We start from the raw sequence: 21263 nt of genomic DNA, 5'->3' as shown, positions 1-21263 counted from the left end.
CTGTGCAGCAATTTCTACCCAGCCGAATTAGTTGAAACTTGCTCACATGAAACATGCTTACTTGAAGTAATTGACCTTAATTTGAAAAAAATCTATCTTCGCGTTTTGAAAATATTCGCATATTTTCGAAAAAAAGATTTTCCATAAAGTGCTTATTTCTCGCGATTGTTTATATTTTGGGCTTTAAAAGGTAAAGCTTTATAAAATTTGAACATTTGTTATTACGACTACCAAAAATCAAAGAAATCGGTTACGGTTTTCATCCCCAAAATTCGATTTAAAAAATAGCACCTTCGCTCCCGGAATTAGCCGCGGGCCACCTTAACTCTAACCCTAGCCCTAACCCTAGGGTAAGGGTTAGGGTTCTTGGTTATGGATAAAACAGTAACCCTTACCATAACGCGAACCCTAACCTTAGGGTTAGGGTTAGAGTTAAGGTTTAGGGTTAGGGGTTATTGTTTTAACCCTAACCAAAAACCCTAAAATTTTCGCTGGTTTCCTTTATTTATTGTTTGTCAAAGAAATTCATAAAGGCGCCGTCAGCAAAAGTATGGACAATCAATTGACAGACAGTATAGTAATAATCTCCCTTGGAAATAAGTAAAATGAGTTCACTTTATATTTTTAAACGCTGTTTTATGTTTACCTGCTTCATTATATTTCCAGCAAGATGTTGAAAGACTAAACGTGATGCGTTTCGATTTTGGCACGAAGCAAACAATTAAATCACGTGACAATCTACATCCGGAAGAAGGGTCACGCGTGCGGCCGATCCCTTGACACTAGAGTACATTTTTTTAGTCCATGAAGTTTTCAATAATTTGAATCGTTGTGTTTTATGTAACTTTCTTTATTTTGTATTTCAAAAAGACTTTTTAGCAGCAGAAATGATACTTATACTTTTCGTGCAAACGTATGTGACATGACACTTTTGGTTTTTTATTAAACCGCTGTGCCTCAAGGACTAATTTAATTAAATTGCGGTTTTACTGGCAGCACACGAGTTCTACAAGAATCCTAACCCCTTGTAAAGCACACGACGTTAGGCTTAGATACAAAATGGCCAAACACGTCCATGTTATGTTAACTTTCGTTAGGTTGAATTTCAGTTAGAAGTTGAAACAACAAACGTGATTCTTTTCCCTTCCGTGCAAACGAATGTAAGATGATACTTTTGTTTTTGTCGAAAACGTGTAACTTGATACAGTTGTTTTTAGCAAACAGGGGTGCCTCGATGCCAGTAGTTTCGCTTTTAATTATAAAACCAATTATAAAACAGATATTATCGATTTCTCCAAGAAATGGTTTTTCAGATTATGAGATATGAGGTCACCTTTTATAAGAAAACAGCACTTTCACATTAAGAAAAGTGTTTCACACGAATCGCTGTGACAATCCATAGTCTAATTGAATTCATTTTTGGTTTTAACTGGGCACCACGGAGTCTACAGGAATCCTACCGCAGGAAACACGTGAGAGTTCCAGTGTATGACGTAGACTAATATGCGCATGCGTTAAGCGCAAAGTATTTTTTGCAAGAAAGAATTGCACCACAAGGAGAGCATTGCGCTTTCTGAAACAAATATATACCTTAGTGAACCTCATATGGAAGTGACATAGATATTTTCGAAGTACAGGGGAACCCCGATATAACGATATGCCAACGAGCAGTAAAAAAAATGAGGATTTGGGCACGACCATGTCTGAGTGAAGACGTGCCTTCGAAGCTCCGCTAGACCCAAACAATTTTTTTTTTTGTATGGATAGAACAAAAAGGGAAAGAGAAAGCAGTAATTCAAGCGATAGAGACAGTGAAACAGCTTCCCCGGTTGATAAGAAGAAAAAGGAAGAGAATTTCGAGACAGAGAGCGAAGAAGTGTTTACACGTGGAGTCTCCAATATGGCGTTGTCGGACGACATAGGCGTGAACATAAAACATATTCAGTAACATATTCTTCAGAAGCTAGAGAAACTCGACAGTATGGAAACTATGTTGAACAAGGCATTAAGCAAAGTAGCAGCAGTGGAAACCCATGTTAATGAACTGGCGCTCAAAGTTGAAGCGTTGGACTCTAAGAGCCGTGTTGCTGATAAATCTGTGGAAGAGCTGACTGCGAATGTTGATTTCATCTCGAAGATGTGCGAAGATGCTACACATAGGCAAAAGGAAGATAGCGAGAAACATAAAGCCGAGTTGGCCCGCTTGTCCAAACAAATGTCATATTTGGAGGCTTACTCAAGAAGAGAAAACCTTCTCTTCGAGGGAATCCATGAAGCCCCTAATGAAGATGGACGCGAAGACACTGCCGCCGTCTTACGCTCATTCATGGAAACTGTTTTGAATGTTGAGAAGCCCGACACGATTGAATTTCAGAGGGTCCACCGCCTTGGAAAGAAAACCTCGAAAGGACCGCGAGTAATAATTGCCAGATTTCTCCGGTATAGCGACAGGCAACGAATTGCGAGCCTGGGGAAATATCTTCGTGATAAAGAAATTTATATCTACCCCGATCTTCCAAAGTCAATCCAAGAAGCAAGACGACGTCAAATGTCAAAGCTGAAAGAAGCAAGGAAGGCGGGACAATCGGCCTACTTCAGTCAAAGTAAACTGGATATGCTTTACATCGATGGAAAGTTCGTTCCTGAGTAACTCCCGTACTTTAAGGTTTTTCTCTCTAATCAAATACAAGAACATTTGATGAAGCTTGGACCTTCTCTTCAGGTATTCAACTGTCGTTTAATACTGCTTTTAGTTACACCAATATTGAATTCAGTGATGCGATTGGAATGGGCTGAAGAGCTTCATGGACGAATAGATTATTAGTTTAATCATTCCGTATTTGTGTGTATGTTTATTTTATTTTAAAATATGGTTTACGTTTTGTTTTTGTTACCTTTATTTCAGGCTAACTTATGTTGCGCATATTATGTTAATTATATTTTTTTATGGTGCGATGTTACATAACCTTTTCTTTATAAGGTGTTATGCGGTAATTAGGGTGTTGGTATTCGAGGTGCTAGGCTAGTTCTATTGACAAAGAAAACATAGAAAATGACAACAAATTTTAAAATGGTTTCTTTAAATGTTCGGGGTTTGCGTTCCTCCGATAAGCGAAAAGCGATACTTTTATGGATAACAAAACAAAAAGCTGATGTTGCTTTCCTGCAGGAAACATATAGCACAATTGAGGATGAACAATTTTGGAGAACACAATGGAAAGGCAAGATGTTGTTCTCGCACGGCTCAAATCACAGCAAAGGCACCATAATTCTAGTGAAACAAAACTTAGAATTCGAACAAAAAACAGTTTTTTGTGACCCTAGCGGTCGCTTCATATTTCTAGAAGCCGTTGTGCAGGGGAACCTTTTTTTATTTGTAAATATTTATGCTCCCAACAAAGTTCATGAACAAGAAGTGTTTTTCAAAAAGATCAGAAGCAAAATTGAAAGCTATGATTTCGATCCTAATAGAAAAGTTATAATGGGAGGTGACTTCAATATCTTTTTCGATGAGAATTTGGATTGCTTCGGTGGCAATCGAAAAATCAAAGATAGGAGCGTTAATGAAATTAAAGATATGATGTCAGAAAATGATTTAATAGATATATGGAGAATCCGTCATCCAGATGATAAACGCTTCACATGGAGACAAAAAACGCCGCTTATTCAACGTAGATTAGATTTCTGGCTTGTAAGCGATTCGTGCCAAGAAGAAGTTCTTGCTACAGACGTGATACCCGCAATAAAATCAGATCATTCAGCAATTTCTCTTCATTTCAAAAGCATAACAAATTATGATAGGGGACCATCCTACTGGAGGTTTAATTCGAGTCTGGCGGACGACCCTGTATACGCCGAATTTTTAAAAAATTCGTACCCTAGTTGGCTAGATGAGTATAGGGATATTACAGATAAAAGACTGTTATGGGACATAATCAAATATCGAATACGAAAGGAAACGATTAGTTATAGCAAGCGTAAAGCTAGAGACCGTCGTGATAAGTTATCTGAACTTGAAAAAAGCGTGAAAGAATGGGAAGAAAAGTGTAATGAGTTACCAACGGCTGAGAATCTTGCGAAACTTGAGGAGCAAAAAATAGAATATGAAGCTATGTATGATTATATAACACAAGGTGCTATGATTCGATCTCGCGCTAGATGGTATGAAAAAGGGGAGAAAAGTAACAGCTATTTTCTGCGACTTGAAAACTTTAATCATAACAAATCCTGCATAAGGAAAATAAAACAAGACGACGGAAATGTCATTACGGAACCTGCTGTTATTTTAAACCAGCTAAAGTCCTTCTATTCCACCTTATACCAAAACAACGGGGCGGATATTGATCAGGGCGGTGCTAAAATCTTCTTAGGAAACCCTGACATACCAAAACTAGACAAGGAAATGCAGATGAAGTGTGAGGGGAAATTAACTTTCAATGAATGTTATCGTTCGCTACTGAGTTTTCAAAATGGTAAAGCACCCGGAAACGATGGCTTGACAGTCGAATTCTACAAAGCTTTTTGGCCAGTTATAGGGAATCTGGTAGTGGGCTGCTTGAATGCAGCGCATGAGCATGGAGAATTATCAACGTCACAAAAAATGGCTATTATTAAATAAATTGAAAAGAAAGATAAGGACAAGATGTATATAGCAAATTGGAGGCCTATCTCCTTAATAAATGTCGATGTCAAGATTGCGTCTAAGGCTTTAGCGAAGAGATTGGAATGCATTTTGCCTTTCATAATACACAGGAATCAAAATGCCTATGTCAAGGGCCGACTGATCTCCGATAGCACGAGAATTATTGATGACATCATGTCTTATACCAAAGTTAATGACTTAAGTGGACTGCTTGTCGCGATCGATTTCGAGAAGGCGTTTGACTCTCTTGACTGGGCTTTTTTAAATAAGGCCCTACTGGCTTTCAATTTCGGTGAATCTTTTATCAAGTGGGTAAGCACATTTTATTGTAACATTAAAAGCTGTGTTACAAACAACGGCTTCTCCTCCGTTCATTTTGACGTCAAGCGAGGAGTTAGGCAAGGCGACCCTTTGTCTCCGTACCTCTTCATTATTGCTCTCGAGATACTTGCTATAAATATTAGAAGCAGTAAAAATATTAAAGGCTTTAAACTTTCAGATAACGAAGAAATTAAGTTAACCATTTTCGCTGATGATCTGACGACTTTCTTGAAAGATAAACAATCTTTCGAAAATCTTTTAAAAATGTTGCGAGATTTTGGATGCTGTTCAGGCCTTAAAGTAAATAACGGTAAATTAGAGGCTCTCCATCTTGGCGACTCGTCCATAAAGCTTGATATCGGTATTAAAAATATGGATAAACCTTTAAAGATACTTGGCATCTTTTTCTCATATGATAAGAAGCAAGCCGTTAAATTAAATTTTGATTCAATCCTGGATTCGCTGAAAAAGACTCTTAATCTGTGGAAGTGGAGACATTTAACCATTCTTGGAAGAATTCAAATTATAAAATCGTTTGCTATCCCTAAATTCCTGTATAGAGCGTCGCAGTTACCTTTTCCAGATGACGTTATCAAGAGAGCGAATACGATCATCTACGAATTTATTTGGAAGGGTAAAGACAAAGTGAAAAGACGTGCTTTGATTAATAATATTGAGAACGGTGGATTAAGAATGATACATTTAGAATCCCTTATTCAAGCACAGAAGATATCCTTTTTGAAACGGTACTCTGATCCGGAAGATGGTGCCGAATGGAAACATGTTCTCAACTTTTTTCTACAGCCTGTGGGAGGCCCATACCTCTTAACATGCAATTTTGATCCAAGTTCTTTGAAAATTGCTATCCCCCCATTTTATAACGAATGTTTGACCTTATGGTCAAAATTAAATGGTTCAATGCCTGAAACAAGTGATGAAATTTTAAACGAAATAATTTGGAATAATAAACACATCTGTATAAATAATAAATCATGTTTTATTAGCGAACTGATGGATATAGGTATAAACAAAATTGGTGACATGATTAAACTGGATGGGACATGTAAATTTTTGACATGGAATGATCTGCATAACAAAGGTCTTAAAATGAAAAACTTTCTTTTGCGGCAAGGTCTAATCGATGCAATACCAGTTAAATGGAAACAAGCTATTAAGTCCATGACAGGTCCTTATATCTTGAACTCGGATTCAAATGAATCCACTTTAACTATTAATTCAGTTAAAGTACCCACATCAAAAGTAAATTCCAAAAAACTGTATGGGAGTCTGGTCTCAAGGGTTTGTGAAAAACCAACAGCACAAAGGAAATTCGATGAAATGTTCCCTGACCCTAAGCGTGATTGGAGTAAAATATACAGCTTGCCTTTCCAGGTTGCGTTAGATGCGCACACAAGAGAATTTCAATACAAAGTGGTTAATAGAATCTTATTTACAAATTCTAAATTGTGTAAGTTTGGCTTGGTGGAGTCGCCTTTGTGCACCTTTTGTGGAGAGGAGGAAGAAACCCCTGAACATTTGTTTGCATTATGTTCTTTTTCTAGTGCCTTTTGGAATGAAATTTTCAACTGGCTGCAACAGTGTGTCACTGGAATTAGTGTTGATTTGTCAGAAGTAGTCAATGTTATACTTGGTTTGCCTGATCTCGAGGAACATTTTATGGCTGTAAACCACATAGTTCTTGTGGCAAAACAAACAATTGTACTTTGTAGGAAGAGATCTACTAATCCCAGTTTGAATGTCTTCCATGCTCTACTAAGGAAAACTATTAAAATAGAAGAATTTATTGCTAAGCAGAAAAATAAATTGCACCTCCATTTAGTTAAATGGGAAAATTTTTTAGATAAACTTATTTAAAGTAAATGTATGCAACGTCTGCCATTTTTCGTTCTTTTTTTGAATTATTTTTTTTTTTGTTTTTTTGTTTGTTTTGTTTTTGTTATTTTTTTTTTGTTATTTATTTATTTATTTTTTTTTTTTTTTAGCATAACTGTTTCCAGAGTAATTGTAGTAGTATTTCAAAATTAAAAATTGTAACTGTAGTGCACCCGTAACTATGTATTTTTTCAAAGTGTAATTGTACTTCAAACTTCTGTATCTGTATCTATATCTGTGCTTGTAACTGTATATTTAATTTAATAAAGTATTAAATTATAAAAAAAAAAAAAAAAAAAAAAACGAGCAGTAAAATTACATCGTTATATCGAGGAATCGTTATATCGGATCTCCCGATATAAGGACATGGAAAATATCGTTATATCGGGGTAAACCTAACATATACTTTTTTTACTGGATAAAGAGGCATAGAATACAGTATCATTTTCTTATGTCATCGTATAAAGCTGTTGTCAGAAACGTTAGAAATTACTCGATTACTGTTATGTTATTGGCTTAAATTCAATATTTTGCTTAAATTGTAACTGTCTACTGATAATATCGTTATATCGGGGAAGGTTTGACGTTCGGTCCGTTAAATTATCATCGTTATATCGGGAATATTGTTATATCGAAGATCGTTATATCGGGGTTCTGTCCCATACATTTTACTGTAACTTTTGCCGGGACATAGAATATTCATCGTTATACCGGGAATATCGTTATATCGAAGATCGTTATATCGGGGTTCTACTGTATAGCCCGACTGCATAAATGGCGCCCAATAACAATTCATAAGAAAATGCTAGCCTTGAGCTTATGTTGATGTGGCGAGAACTTACAATAATTTGGGTGCTGTGCAGCATCACTTGGGTGACCTGCAGCAGGCCAAGCAGCATTATGAACATGCTCTAAGCATTGAGCTGGAAAAGCTTGGACCCGACCGTGTTGACATTGCGCGTACGTACTTTAACTTAGGTAAGGTACATCATGACTTAGGAGACCTACAGCAGGCCAAGAAGCATTATAAACGTGCTGAGGACATTATGCTGGAAAAGCTTGGAGCCGACAATGTTGACGTTGCGCATACGTACTTTACCTTAGGTGCTATATATATATAGCATGACTTGGGTGACCTGCAGCAAGCCCAGGGTCCCAGGGGGGACCCTCATATTAAAGGGACGGGGATGCTCATCGGAAATATTGAAAAGAGCCCTTTAAAGAGACCAATCTGGGCGTGGCTCAAGCTATTTTAGACCCCTAAAAGATACCAAAAACTGAAAAGAGAATTGATATTTGTATATTGCTTCGTGTGCAACCATAAACGAGACCCTGACGGCTAAAAATATTGCCATTTTGCCCAGAACACCTTAAGCGAGACCCAAAGTCCGAAATTTATACCCCTAAGCGAGACGACGAGCATCCCCGTCCCTTTCATATACCCGGGCCCAGGGTATTATGAACGTGCTCTAGTCATTCAGCTGGTAAAGCTTGGACCCGGCCATGTTGACGTTGCACATACACACTATAACTTAGGTGAGGTACATCATGACTTAGGAGACCTGCAACGGGCCAAGAAGCATTATAAACGTGCTCTAAAAATCAGGCGGAAAGAGGTTGGACCCTACCATGTTGACGTTGCTCGTACGTACGGTAGCTTTGGTGTTGTTCATCATGACTTCGGTAACCTGCAGAAAGCCAGAAGCATTATAAACAGGATTGAGACATTCAGCTTTAAAATGTTGAACCCGGCCATGTTGACGTTGTGCGTACGTACAATAACTTAAGTACTGTAGAGCGTGACTTGGTTGATCTGCAACAGGCCAAGAAGCTTCCTGAACGTGCTTTGGACATCAGCCGGGAAAAGGTTGGACCTGGCCATGTTGATGTCGCGCAAACGTACAGCAAGTTGGATGTTGCTCAACGTGACTTGGGTAATCTCAAAAAAGCCGAGAGAACTTTTCATTCAAGAAATTCTATTTAAATAAGTCCGAAAAAGCTCGTCGATGACCTGCGTACTTACACCAATTTTGGTGGCATTTGGAACGTGATTTAGACATCCTTCTTTACAAACGTTCGGATGATCTTCGTAAGAAGTACTGATCACTTTGAAAATCTTGAAGAAGAATTGGAAGCCATCGCTGGTCTATCGAAGATCTCCATTAGACTGAAAGTGAAAAAACTTTAATAGTTCGGGCGGTATTAGAAACATTTTTGTAAGAACTTAGAAAATTTTATGGTACCAGGATTAAGATTAGATTATTGCTTGGAGACAACAGAAGGCAAGCGATTTTTGTCATAATTATCCTACTGCTATGTAAAAGACTACTCACTAACCTTATTTTGATGTTAAAGCATTGCGCTGCATATCCCCGAGACGCTTAAAAATATTATAAGTACCTGTTTCGTACAATGCAAATACCGTGCGATATTTGTGCCGGTCTCGCGTATAATTTGTATTCTACCTGGATAATAATGAAAAATATTTAAGTATTTCACATTATCATCCAGGTATATTAGCTCCCACCCGCAATTCTTGTGCTTTCCTGTAAAGATGGCATGTGTATGGCACTTTTATTTTTGATCAGGAAATAGAAAGATACTGTGTGAACGTCAGAAAAGAAGGCGTCAAATTATGGCGCGATTGATGTGATAAACTCGACATAACCCCTTTATTCATTTTTACGATATAGTGGCGTTTATTTTATTCAGTTTGCGAGGCGGAAAAGCTATTTTCGCTAATGAGCGCACGGAAACAACAGAGAATCAAAGACGAGAACACTAATTCACAAAAAAGGCAAACTAAGTTAGAGCAGAAGTGTAGTTAAGGCCATTTTTTTAAATTGCCAATAAACAGGCCTATTCTCACTTTTATTCATTATTATCCTTCGGGAACTGCGTGGAAATCGCACTATTTCTTACAGACGAAAGCGTAACGCCTTCGATAATACGAGCTGGTTTCTTCGGGCCTAGCAGAAAAATCCAACCGCTCTTCTTCATCTCTGGAAAACTAGCTACCATTTTTTCTCGGAAGTGGACACAACTACGCATGAGCAGAATATTATTTGTAGCAAAATCACTGTCAGACGCTAGTGCGCACGAGCAGACCATTATTTGTAGGCAGTTATTTGCAGATCACGTGGTGGGCTCTCGGCCAATGAAAAGAAAGAAAAAATTGCATCGAATGATAATCCGAATTATTCCTAGCATTCTGTACCAACCATTCTTATTCCAGAATTGTGGGTAAAAAAACGTGCCCTTAGACTTGCTAGTCTACTTTTTTGCGTAGTTTGATCAGCGTTCCTGTATTGTGTGTTATGTTAATTTTCTTTAAGGCTGATTAGGTCCCTTAGTGAATCTACGTTACCAGCATTATCATTTGCGGTCCCTTGCCGTTTTAAATTTTACTTCAGTGTATTAAATGATTTTTCAGTTTGATTATGTTGTTACTTAACAATTATTATGTCTCTATAGTAGTTGTGATTTTTTTTTATGTTATATTTTTATGCCGGCTCCCCTTTGAAGCCATATTTTTTGCCGCGCCCTTCCTCGTCAGAATCTCCAGTTTCCCCACCCCCCCAACCCCCACCCCATAACTAATAAACGGTCCCCTAACCTGCAAGGAAGAGACAAGCTATTTATCTTTTGCTGTTGTTTCAGGTAATTTGCCTTTCAAGATTAGGTCTGCTAGTGCTATTAGCAGATACTCAGAAGAACAAGATCCTCAACAAGCAAGAGAAAAGATGAAAAGGTATATGGCAGAGAAAGTTGACGAGGCAATGAGAAAGTTTGATCTTTCTTCACATGAAGGACTTTCAAGAGTTAACGCGTATCTATTAGGACACTTGGAGGAACTCAAAGAGCCGACAGGTAAGAGACACTTGTCCAAACAGGTAGCAAGGTGAAGAATTTTGTAAAATAAACATTTTAAATTGTCGCCATGTCAGCATACTATCTGTGCCTAAGGACCTGATCTCTTAGAGTAAAGCAATGGATCCGGCTATTTATAACGTTACTGCAAAAGACAAGGGTTTTTTTTAATAATTCGCTAGTTAGTTTTAAAACTATGGCATAACGTTTACATATCAGTCAGAGTATTCTATGGTCTTTCAAGTAAAAATTCCAAACACGAAGGTACATTCGAAGCGTAAGAAAATCCTGTCGATGATTTTACACCCCTATATAAAACAACTTCAAATGGAGCCAGTTTTCAGTCCCTACTGCACAAACTCGGGGTATTGTTTTCGTTTTTCTCAAAGAAAAAAAGTACTTTTTAGTGTAGAGTGCACTTTTGTGATGGTTTAGGGGGCTGTCCGGATTAGAGGAAAACGCGGGGCCAGGGTCCCGGGGTGTGGCAAACGTGGGGTCCCCGAGGTCTGTGGAAAACGTGGGGTGTGGAAAACGCGGGGTCTCGGGGTCTGTGGAAAACGCGGGGTCCCGGCGTCTGAAAATCAAAAGACGGTGAAAAAAATTATTTCTGGCTAAAAAGACTAAGTTTAATAGTTTATCACCAAACTTAGGATATTCGTAAAACGTGTTTCCTTGCACTGAAAAGCCTATTATTCATGTCGTAAAAAAGCCATTCAAGTTTGTGAATCATATACTTGTCTTTGCGATCCTTTTGAATATTGTCTTTTTTTTCATTTTGAAAATCTTAAATATATAGCGTTCACTCTAAGAGCACATTCAGGTCAACGGTTAAACCCTTTCCTGGCAAGAAAACCATTACTGATGACTAGAACACTGTCTGCCTGTGTTTCGCGTTTCATTATTGGCTTTTGTTTTTCTGGAAGTAAAAAATACTCGCAGGTCATTTATCTATGTGACATGATCTTCCTATTTGGTTTAAGAAAAATCTGTTTTTTTGTCATTTAAATGCTTTGGCATAGTGTTACTCCTTTAAATTTACGTTAGTTGCAGCCGTTTGAGTTATATCACATAACGTTTTAGTTAAAGCTATTTATAAGAGGCTAGGTCACGGCGTTGAGATAAAATGGTTTTCTGTTTTAATTTTGAGCTCCAGACCCGAAACATAAATTTTAACATCGAAGTAGGTAAAAAGAAATTCTAGCGACAGCATGATCTAGCCCCTTCAATTAGTGTTGGCATCAGCGAGAGAGACGTGTTGTACAACTTATGATCATGATAATTTGTTAGTTAATATGTTGGCAATAATCACAACTTGAATTATATTTAACGGCCATGTTTTTCACTTGCCGCGCGGCATGCTGGCTGAAGTGTGTTTTTAGTTTTGCCGTCAGTTATCATGCAACGTTTCTATTGAAACTTAAGACAACTGATTTTAAGAGGTAGATCATACTTATGAACAAAAAAAGCTCTTCAAACTTATTCTCCACAGAAACTAGCTTAACCCCTTAATGTAAGCTTTCAAAGCTTTTTTTGAATATTGTTCAATATGGATACCGTATTTACTCGAATAAGCGCCGCCCCCGAATAAGCGCCGCATTTGGGACAAAAAAGATAATAAGCGCCGCCCCCGAATAAGCGCCGCAGTCCCGATGCGGCGCTTATTTGAGGAATTCCATTTAACTAGTAGCAGCACTACAAAGCAACTCTAAAACAAACTTGTAAATTTCTTTTTCATCAAAAGCGATGTTTTGCAGTTCAATGTTATTGTTTTACCACTCGCTCATTAGTTCTTCTATCCAACATTCTTGCAAAACGCAGCTCTGTAAATCGGTTGTGATGGCCGTGAACATTGCCAAGACAGCTAGCGCTACTTCTTTCTTCAGCAAGAGACGAAGACTGACAATCAAAAGACGCTATTTTCAATTACTGTAAAAGATTAAATTCTTTATGGCGTTCAAATTTTAAATAAGCGCCGCCCTCAAATAAGCGCCGCCCTCGAATAAGCGCCGCACTTGAGACGCGAAAAATTTAATAAGCGCCGCGGCGCTTATTCGAGTAAATACGGTAGTTGATATTTTTATTAACTTAATTAAGGTTTAAATCCAGCATTTGCCAGCATATGTTCTCTTTCTTTTGTAATTAATGCGTTGATTGCCCCCAAAATTGACGTTGGGCCATTTTTCTGTAAATTTTCACCAAGATGTCAAAAAGTCATGAAAAGCTACGAACAAACTCGTGGCTAAACAAGAATGTCACACATCTTGGTTGTTCGGCCTCACGACTAAAGTTGGTGATGACACGAAGTGATACTACGAACTTTCACAAAGCACAAGCCGCTAGGAACCGTTTTTAAAACAAAACACAAATTCAACTTTGGAATAAAAATACGAAGGACCCTGCGTTTTCCACAGACCCCAGGACCCCGCGTTTTCCACACCCCGCATTTTCCACAGACCCCGGGACCCCGCGGTTTCCACACTTCACGTTTTTCACACCCTGGGATCCCGGGACCCCGGTCCCGCGTTCTAACCTACTAACACACTAAAGCGCTATGGTGTAAAAGTTTATTAGTTGATTAATTAATTAATATGAATTAATAATTCTTCTGAAGGGGATAGGGGGGCACCTGACCGTGTACCCTTAGTAAAACATATTTCTACGTTACTTTTTATATGAAGAGCACAACGGTATATATTTGTTTCAGAAAGCGCTATGCTCTCCTTGTGGTACTAATCTTTCTAGAACAACTTTGTGCAACACGCATGCGCAGATTACTCTGCGTTTTACATTAAAACTCTCACGAACATCGCGTGTTTCTTCCTTTGGAAGGATTCCTGCAGACTCTGTTGCGCCAAGTTAAAACCGCAAATTAATAAAATTAGACTTTGGAATGTCACAGTGACTCATGTGAAAGACTTTTTTTGATTTGAAGTGGCAACGCTGTTTTCTAAGAAAAGGTGACCTTACATCTGATAATCTGAAAAACCATTTCTTGGATTAATCGATAACATCTGTGTTATAATTGGTTTCATTATTGAAAAAAAAAACTACCATTGATGTCACCCTGTTTGCAAAAAAAAAATTGTCAAGTTAAATTTACATTTTCGACAAAACCAAAGTATCATGTTACATGCGTTTAAGAGAAAAACAAAAGAATCATGTTTTACTTTCGTTTTTCACAGAAGGGAAAGTATAACGTTTGTTGTTTTAACGACTAACTGAAATTCAAACTTACGAAAGTTAACATAACAGAGACGTGTTTGGAAATTTTGTATCTAAGCCTTATGTCGTGTGCTTTCAATGCAGTTGGATTCTTGTAGACTCCGTGGTGCCAGTAAAACCGCAATTTAATTAAATTAAGCTTTGAGGCATCACGGCGGTTTAATAAAAAAACAAAATTATCATGTTACACACGTTTGCACGAAAAGTTTAAGTATCACGTTTCCTGCTTCAAAAGACTTTTTGAAATTCAAATTAATTAATGTTTGAAAACTTCCTTGACTAAAAAGCTGTACTCTAGTATCAACTGATTGGCCGCGTGTGTTACGTTTCAATAAGGGAAATCCTTCTCCCCGATGTAGGTTGTCACATGATTTTAATGTTAGCTTCATTGGAAATTTGAAATGTATCACGTGAAGTAAAGTAAACATGAAATAGCGTTTCAAACTGAAAAGTGAACTCATTTATTTTCAGTTTTGCCTTATATATATTTTCAAGCGAAAGTATTATTATACTGTCAATTGATTGGCTATATCGCATTCTGCACTATCGTTTGAGTCTCGGAGTTAACAATCGCGATGGGCTTTGTAGTGAGTCAGCGAGTCAGTGAGGAAGCGATATATGTCTCTCACACTAATCAGATCAGTTGGAGCTACTATCATGAACCAAGGTGTTTCGGTCGGAAATGAATTCCCCAGACTTCTTTTACAAACCACTAAAAAGTATGAGATGGTTTTCCATCTAAGTGAAGTTTTTTTTCACGTTTGTGAATATGCACCCCAACAGACCGATTGCATAATGGCGCCGAATTTCTAAAACAATGCGTTAGAAAACCTTAGCCTTGCATTCATGCATTGATCAGAGAAATCCTTTGTTTTGAAACATAAGCTTGGACCCGACCATGTCGATGTTGCACGTACATACATAGGTGCTGTACAGTATGACTTGGGTGACCTACAGCAGGCCAAGGAGTTTTATAAACGTGCTCTAGACATAAGACGAAAAAAGCTTGGACCCGACCATATTGACGTTGTGCGTACGTACAATAACTTAAGTACTGTAGAGCGTGACTTGGTTGAACTGCAACAGGCCAAGAAGCTTCCTGAACGTGCTTTGGACATCAGCCGGGAAAAGGTTGGACCTGGCCATGTTGATGTCGTGTCGGAAAAAACTAGTTTGTTATAAAGCATTTTGAAAGTGACGACAACACTAGTTCACAAAAAAGTCAAACTGAGGTAGAGCAGAAGTATAGTTAAGGCCATTTTTATATGCCAATTAACAGGCTTAAACTCACTTTCTCAAATAGTAACATTGCATTTCTCCTCTTTAAGTAGCGTCAAATATGGACAGAATGAACAGAATGTTGCGAATGAAAATCCAAGATGGCGGACGGCACGGCCCGTGATTCGAGGGATGTCTCTCCTCTCCTTTGTAAATAGCCTGATCATTCGGCAAATCCATTAAAATCTCCATACTTTCTTCCTCTTTATAAAGTAGAGAAATTGCTGCGATAATTGCTGCAATGACAGCATCTTCCTCGGCCGCCATATTAGCTACTCAATGTTTACTCGTGCTAGGACCACACATTTCATCTCGACTACATGGGCGTTTTTTAATGCAGGCAACCCGTATTATTCCTAACATTATGTACCAACCATTCTTATAACAGAATTGTGGGTAAAAAAACGTGCCCTTAGACTTGCTAGTCTACTTTTTTTGCGTAGTATGATCAGCGTTCCTGTATTCTGTGTTATGTTAATTTCTTTTTTGGCTGATTAGGTCCCTTAGTGAATCATCTACGTTACCAGCATTATCGTTTGCGGACCCTTGCCGTTTTAAGTTTTACTTCAGTGTATTAAATGATTTTTCAGTTTGATTATGTTGTTTCTTAACAATTATTATGTCTCTGTATGTAGTTGTGATTCTTTTTATGTTGTAAAAAATTACCTTATAATAGGAATATATATATGTTATTTGCCGGCCGGGAAGTCCGTATTGGGAAAAACTGTACCCGAGGTCTTGAGTACGGCCCGAGGCCGCAGGCCGAGGGCCGTGCTCAAGACCGAGGGTACAGTTTTTCCCAATACGGACCGACCTAGGCCGGTAAATAACGTTTTTATTTTTTCCTACTTACGTTTGTTTGGATTTAAGAAACCGTGAAAAAGTCTGTGACAAAATTGTTTGTATTTGATTTCAATGTCGAGTCCGACTTGATCGACAAGCAAGAGTCAAGCATTAAGCAAGACAAACATTAATTCCGAATAAAATAGCTTCGCTTAAAATGAACCGTACTCAAGAAATGTTCAGCTTAATTTACACTGCAGAAAATCAAGAAAAGTAAATGAAGGCATACTAAAATAGAGCACAAATATGCCACAAAACCTAACACTTTTAAATCGATTTCGGCTTCCCGAACAATTCCCTATAAGCTTAAATGTTTTGAAAAGTCTTGATAGAAGCTTTGCAACTTTGCTAAGCCAATTTTTCTGATTCAAAAATACTCTTTGACCGAAAGCAGTTTAACAAGCTATTAATACACTTGTATTTAACAAATTAATAATCTCTGCGTTGATTCTTATTCTGATAAACAGTGCCAAACTGAATGGAATGCGTAACGTCTATGTACGGCACAATATTGTGATAATTAACTTAATTTGTCCGTTTTTAATCAAAGAATCTCATTTCCTTGAATGATGGTAAATAGTGTTCTGTTTAAGCAAAAAGTGACTGATAAACAATGCAGTTTAGCACATAGATAGAGTCTAAAAAACCGAATGAATTTTACCGCAATGGTGTGAAAATCATTGCGAGATGAACAAACAACGCAGAACAACGGCAAACTGCGAACGGTAAACTACAACTCGATTTTGTTGAGAAATAAATAAATACCTCGCCTTTTGAAGAACTTTGAGGCCTTTAATTCCACTGATTTTTGTCCTTTAGCATTAACAATGGATGGTGAGGCTATTTTTGTCTTTGGAGAGCAAAACTTTCATGTGTTCGTTAGACTCAAAGGTGCAAAATGATTTCGCGCCGTGAGCGGTCCGTATGCGGGGTCCGGATGAGAAAAACCGGACCGCTGGAGCGCGCGCAATTAGCCAATCAGATTAAAGGATTCAGGATTCCGGACCGCTGAGATGCTTGAGAAAAAAAAAAAAACGAAGTATTTTAACAACGCAAAAAATGTATGCATTATAAAATTAATGCGAATTGTCGAAAATGTATGTTTACATGCAGTTAATTAACGCGTAGTAATTAATGCGTAGTAATTTTTATAGCAAGCTGCGCTACAGTAAAAACCCGCGTTTAAGAACACCTATTTTGGCGGTTCAGGCTGATTTGGTTCTTATATAAAGGGTTATAATCTGCAAAATCAGCCTGTAAGTGTTCTTAAGTGTTCTTAAAAAAAGTTCCTTAAAATAAGGAACATACTAGGCTACCAATAGATGAAATCAATATATATGCACACAATTGTATTTTATTTTAATTAATAAAATTGATAAATCAAGGCAATACTGTACTGTAATTGGGGTGGAACTATTATGTGTGCAATGAAAAGTAGTGTTGATCTTTGATATTTTTCCATATAAGAACAACTTTCATTTTTCAGGCTGAATGTGTTCTTATATAAATGGTACTTTATTTCCTAAAATCAGGCCTGGGTGTTCTTAATCCACTTGTTCTTATACGCGGGTTTTTACTGTATTCAAAAGACAAAAAAACAATGTCCAACAACAGAACTTGAGGTTTAATTCTGATAAACCTTATACACAACAAAGATATTTAAACAGACCAAATAGTGACTAATATTCAATGAATGGGTCCAGGGCGCTTTCCACTGCCTATGTTATTCCTTCAGCTTTGACGGAGAAGTAGATGTCGGAAATAAATTTGTCTTAAGGTCGCGGGGGATACCTACAGCATGAATAAATTCATGAAGGGAAATTTTTCTTGACCTGCCTCTTTTAAAACGCTTATTTCTCAGCTGTTATGGGTGCGATTAAGCTCAAATTTTTCAGAGACATAAAGAAATGATGAAAGATTGTGAATGTCATCTTTTATTTGGTAGATTGCATTTAATGGCTATGTTATAGCCTCGTTAGTGCCAAATTGGGAAAAACATGATTTTGTGGCAGAGTTTGCGGAACGAGTAGGAGACAGCACACTGTGATCATGTCAAAAACTAATCAGTCAATACCTCTAGAGTGTCATAACAGAAGCGGATTTTTAAATTTAAAGTTCGCCAGCAAGTTATGGCGGTTTAAGTGCTCAAATTTGAATTTAATGTCTTCTACCTCTTTCTAAAAGCGCTCTTTTAAAATTCCGCTTCTGTTATGACACACTACAGTATTCATAGTTTACCTATCTGCAGTGGCAAGTCATGAAGTTCTGTATCCGTGCTGTATTCTCTGCCACAAAATTGTCGGAAAAGTCCAAACTTTGAGATTTCCGAAAGTGTCCCGACCTAAATACGATCATTTTGCCAAGGAGAGATGTAATTATGGTAATTATATTCCACGCTTTTATGGTGAGAACAATGCGTTTTTTAAAAGGACGCGATTGTTTATGCCGAATATTTTTGTGATTACTCTGAGTTGCAGAAATATTCAAATTTAAATGAAAATAAGCTCAAAGACTTCCTACAATCTATATGAACGTATATCGCTAAGTGTCGTTTTAAATTGGTTAAAATATCAAAGAAACAGGGATTTTTTACAAATCACGCGCACGCGCCCATATTTTTGTCCAGTCATAAATATCTCGTAAAGTTGTCGATGTCAGTCGTTGTACTTCGTGCATACGCTTTAAATAAATGCATAATGATAAGCCTAAGGTGTCCCCCGCGACCTTAAAGTAACAATGCTGTGAAATAGACTGAATTTAAATAACAATGACGTAAATTAAGGTACATGAAATTTTCGCGACACGTTACAGCAAGGCGCCCAAATGTGTGACCACTTTTAATTTATTCACATTCTTTCGTGCAGATTTAATCCAATCAAAAGTCAACTGCAAGCTATCCACGGCTTTTGATTGGAGTAAATCTGCACGAAAGAATGTGAATAAATTAAAGTGGTCACACATTTGGGCGCCTTGCTGTAATTTTGCGATTTTGCAAAAATTTTGTATTTTGAATCACTTTAATTTTGCGTTCTTGAGTAAGGGCCTGTTTACATGATTCCGGAATGACTTTCATTCCGGAGCGAAACTCGTTCCGGAATGAAGTTCGTTCTGCATTTACATGACAGAGTCGACCGGTTCAACCAAAGGCATTTTCACGTGCGCGGTTTTCGCGCGAGATCAAAACAAGGTGGCGCATGTTTCGCGCAAACATGTTTTTGTGTTCATTAATGGCCGTATCTGCAGTTTTGACGAGTAATTTGACTATACAGCACCTTTTTTGGGCTAAACAGTAAATGCTATTACGTTTTTTCGCTCTGAATTCAAACTGTGGAGTCCGCATGCGGTATAATGAATTACGAATTTATCTCGACTTGAACTGATTCGTTCTGTGTTTACATGATACCAGAATGAAATGTCATTTCAGAACGAAATGAACACATAGGAAATATGAGTTATATGATATATGATATGTTATATGAAATCATATAAATAATGTCTCCTTAATTTTGCAGTGGAGTGCAAAATGAAGCAGACATTATTTATCCAAGAACTTCAACCCTCATTATTTTTCACATGGCTCGTTTTCCTTTGTTCTTCCAGGCTGATTATATTGAATAAACCCCGCTAATTAGCAACTGTCTGAAAAGCTGGGGGCGGCTTTGATTGTAACAGGGGAGAGCGGGGCTGATATCTAATATTCTCCTAGGGGATTATTAAAGTTGATAATCCCCTAGGAGAATATTACGATAATATTCCCCTCGTAGCAAAGCCACAAGCCTCGCATTACAATCAAAACACAACTTTACTTTAATAACGTTATGATTTATTTTACCTTGACTGTTGTTACATTTTAAATACTACTCAGCAATTGCTTAATTGAAAACACGAGAAATGCGTTCCAGTTTTCATGCCTCGACGTTTGCTCTTTTTCAGAATTCCGTTGCAGTTCAATCCGTTCGGTTGCTAACACACTCCAAACATTCATACACCAAAAGGTTACCTTTTTAGTGTTCTTCGGGATCCTTTCACTGTTCCTGGCCAGCAGCTCTTTAATTTGTCATCTTCGACGATCATATCTCTAGCCTCTTCGACGTTTTCTTCCCATTTGTTTCCGCCTGGTTAAAGCTAAACAACCCTTCTGTCGCCTCCTAAGTGCTAAACTGAGCGTTTTCGCAGTCCTCTTCGAGATTCTTTGAGGATAGCAATTTCTCCAAGTTATTGCCTGGATTTGTCGCAAAATAAAAACTTTCCTTTGCAGACTCGCTCACCTCTGCCAACTTTGCAGTAAAGTGGTGAAAAATGTGGTTACAAAGTTGTCGGAACTATCAGGCAATTACAAAATCCCAATAGGGTTTTCTGATTAAACGGAAATGGAACGACTTTTTCCGCCTGTTATAGCTAATTAGATGCAAAGTGCCGTTTGTTTCAATTTGCACAATAAAATTTCAGTTTTTATTGATTGTCTACGAGTAGATTAAATTAGCAATCCTTGCAGTAAATACAATGTCTCGTGGTGGAATGCAAACTATACTCTTTTTAAACTGCTTGAAAATCAAGATACAATGTTTACGTATCACAGTTTTCCCAGAAAAATATATTGAAAACAGCAGTATATTTTCTGACACAACTGAAGTAAAATGTTTTTAGGTGGCAATGTATCTATAGTGTAAAAAAAAATTCTTGAAAGGAGGCGGCTTTTTAATTTTTATCGCACACGTAAAAGCCTGTGATACCTGCGAAACTCACAAGTAACCTTGAAAAATGAGGCGGTATCTTTTTGTTCTATTGTTTTCTTTTCATTTGCACATAAAAATTCCACGCGTATACATCACATATCACCTTTTTTGTCACACCTTTGGAACGTACCACAGGCGAACATTACACTAGCCTGTGTACAGCCGTCCCGCTCCGCTCAAAAAATCGCGATTTTTTGAGCGGAGCGGGACGGCTTGTTTTTTATCTTGCCTTTTGTTTCAGAACTAATTCTTCTTTCTTTCAAAACTGTGGCGATGTCATGTGGACTGACTGCCTTCAGATATGTCATTTGACGAGAGCAATACTTTTTTCTTTTGAGAGCTGCACTGCATGGTGATATTACACTGCCCTCGAGCAGTGGACAACACGCGCGGAGGAAAAAGTAACCAAAGCGTAAAATGTCAAATCATCGACACACACCTATTGAAGATATGACGAT

General features: G+C 37.7%; 1 protein-coding gene across 1 annotated transcript in view; it reads left to right on the top strand.

Annotated features, from left to right (window-relative positions):
• The window catches only part of LOC144641270 (uncharacterized), a 157509-nt gene that overhangs the window by 21881 nt on the left and 114365 nt on the right, over nt 1–21263 (top strand). The window contains exon 5 of the mRNA XM_078500301.1: nt 10517–10726. Coding sequence (XP_078356427.1) covers nt 10517–10726 — 210 coding nt within the window. The remainder of the gene's footprint in view (nt 1–10516; nt 10727–21263) is intronic.

This window comes from Oculina patagonica, unplaced genomic scaffold (genome assembly GCF_052425735.1).
Source record: "Oculina patagonica isolate OP01 unplaced genomic scaffold, crgOcupat unplaced8, whole genome shotgun sequence".
NCBI classification, from domain to species: domain Eukaryota; kingdom Metazoa; phylum Cnidaria; class Anthozoa; order Scleractinia; family Oculinidae; genus Oculina; species Oculina patagonica.
This window is presented reverse-complemented; position numbering and strand designations above follow the sequence as displayed.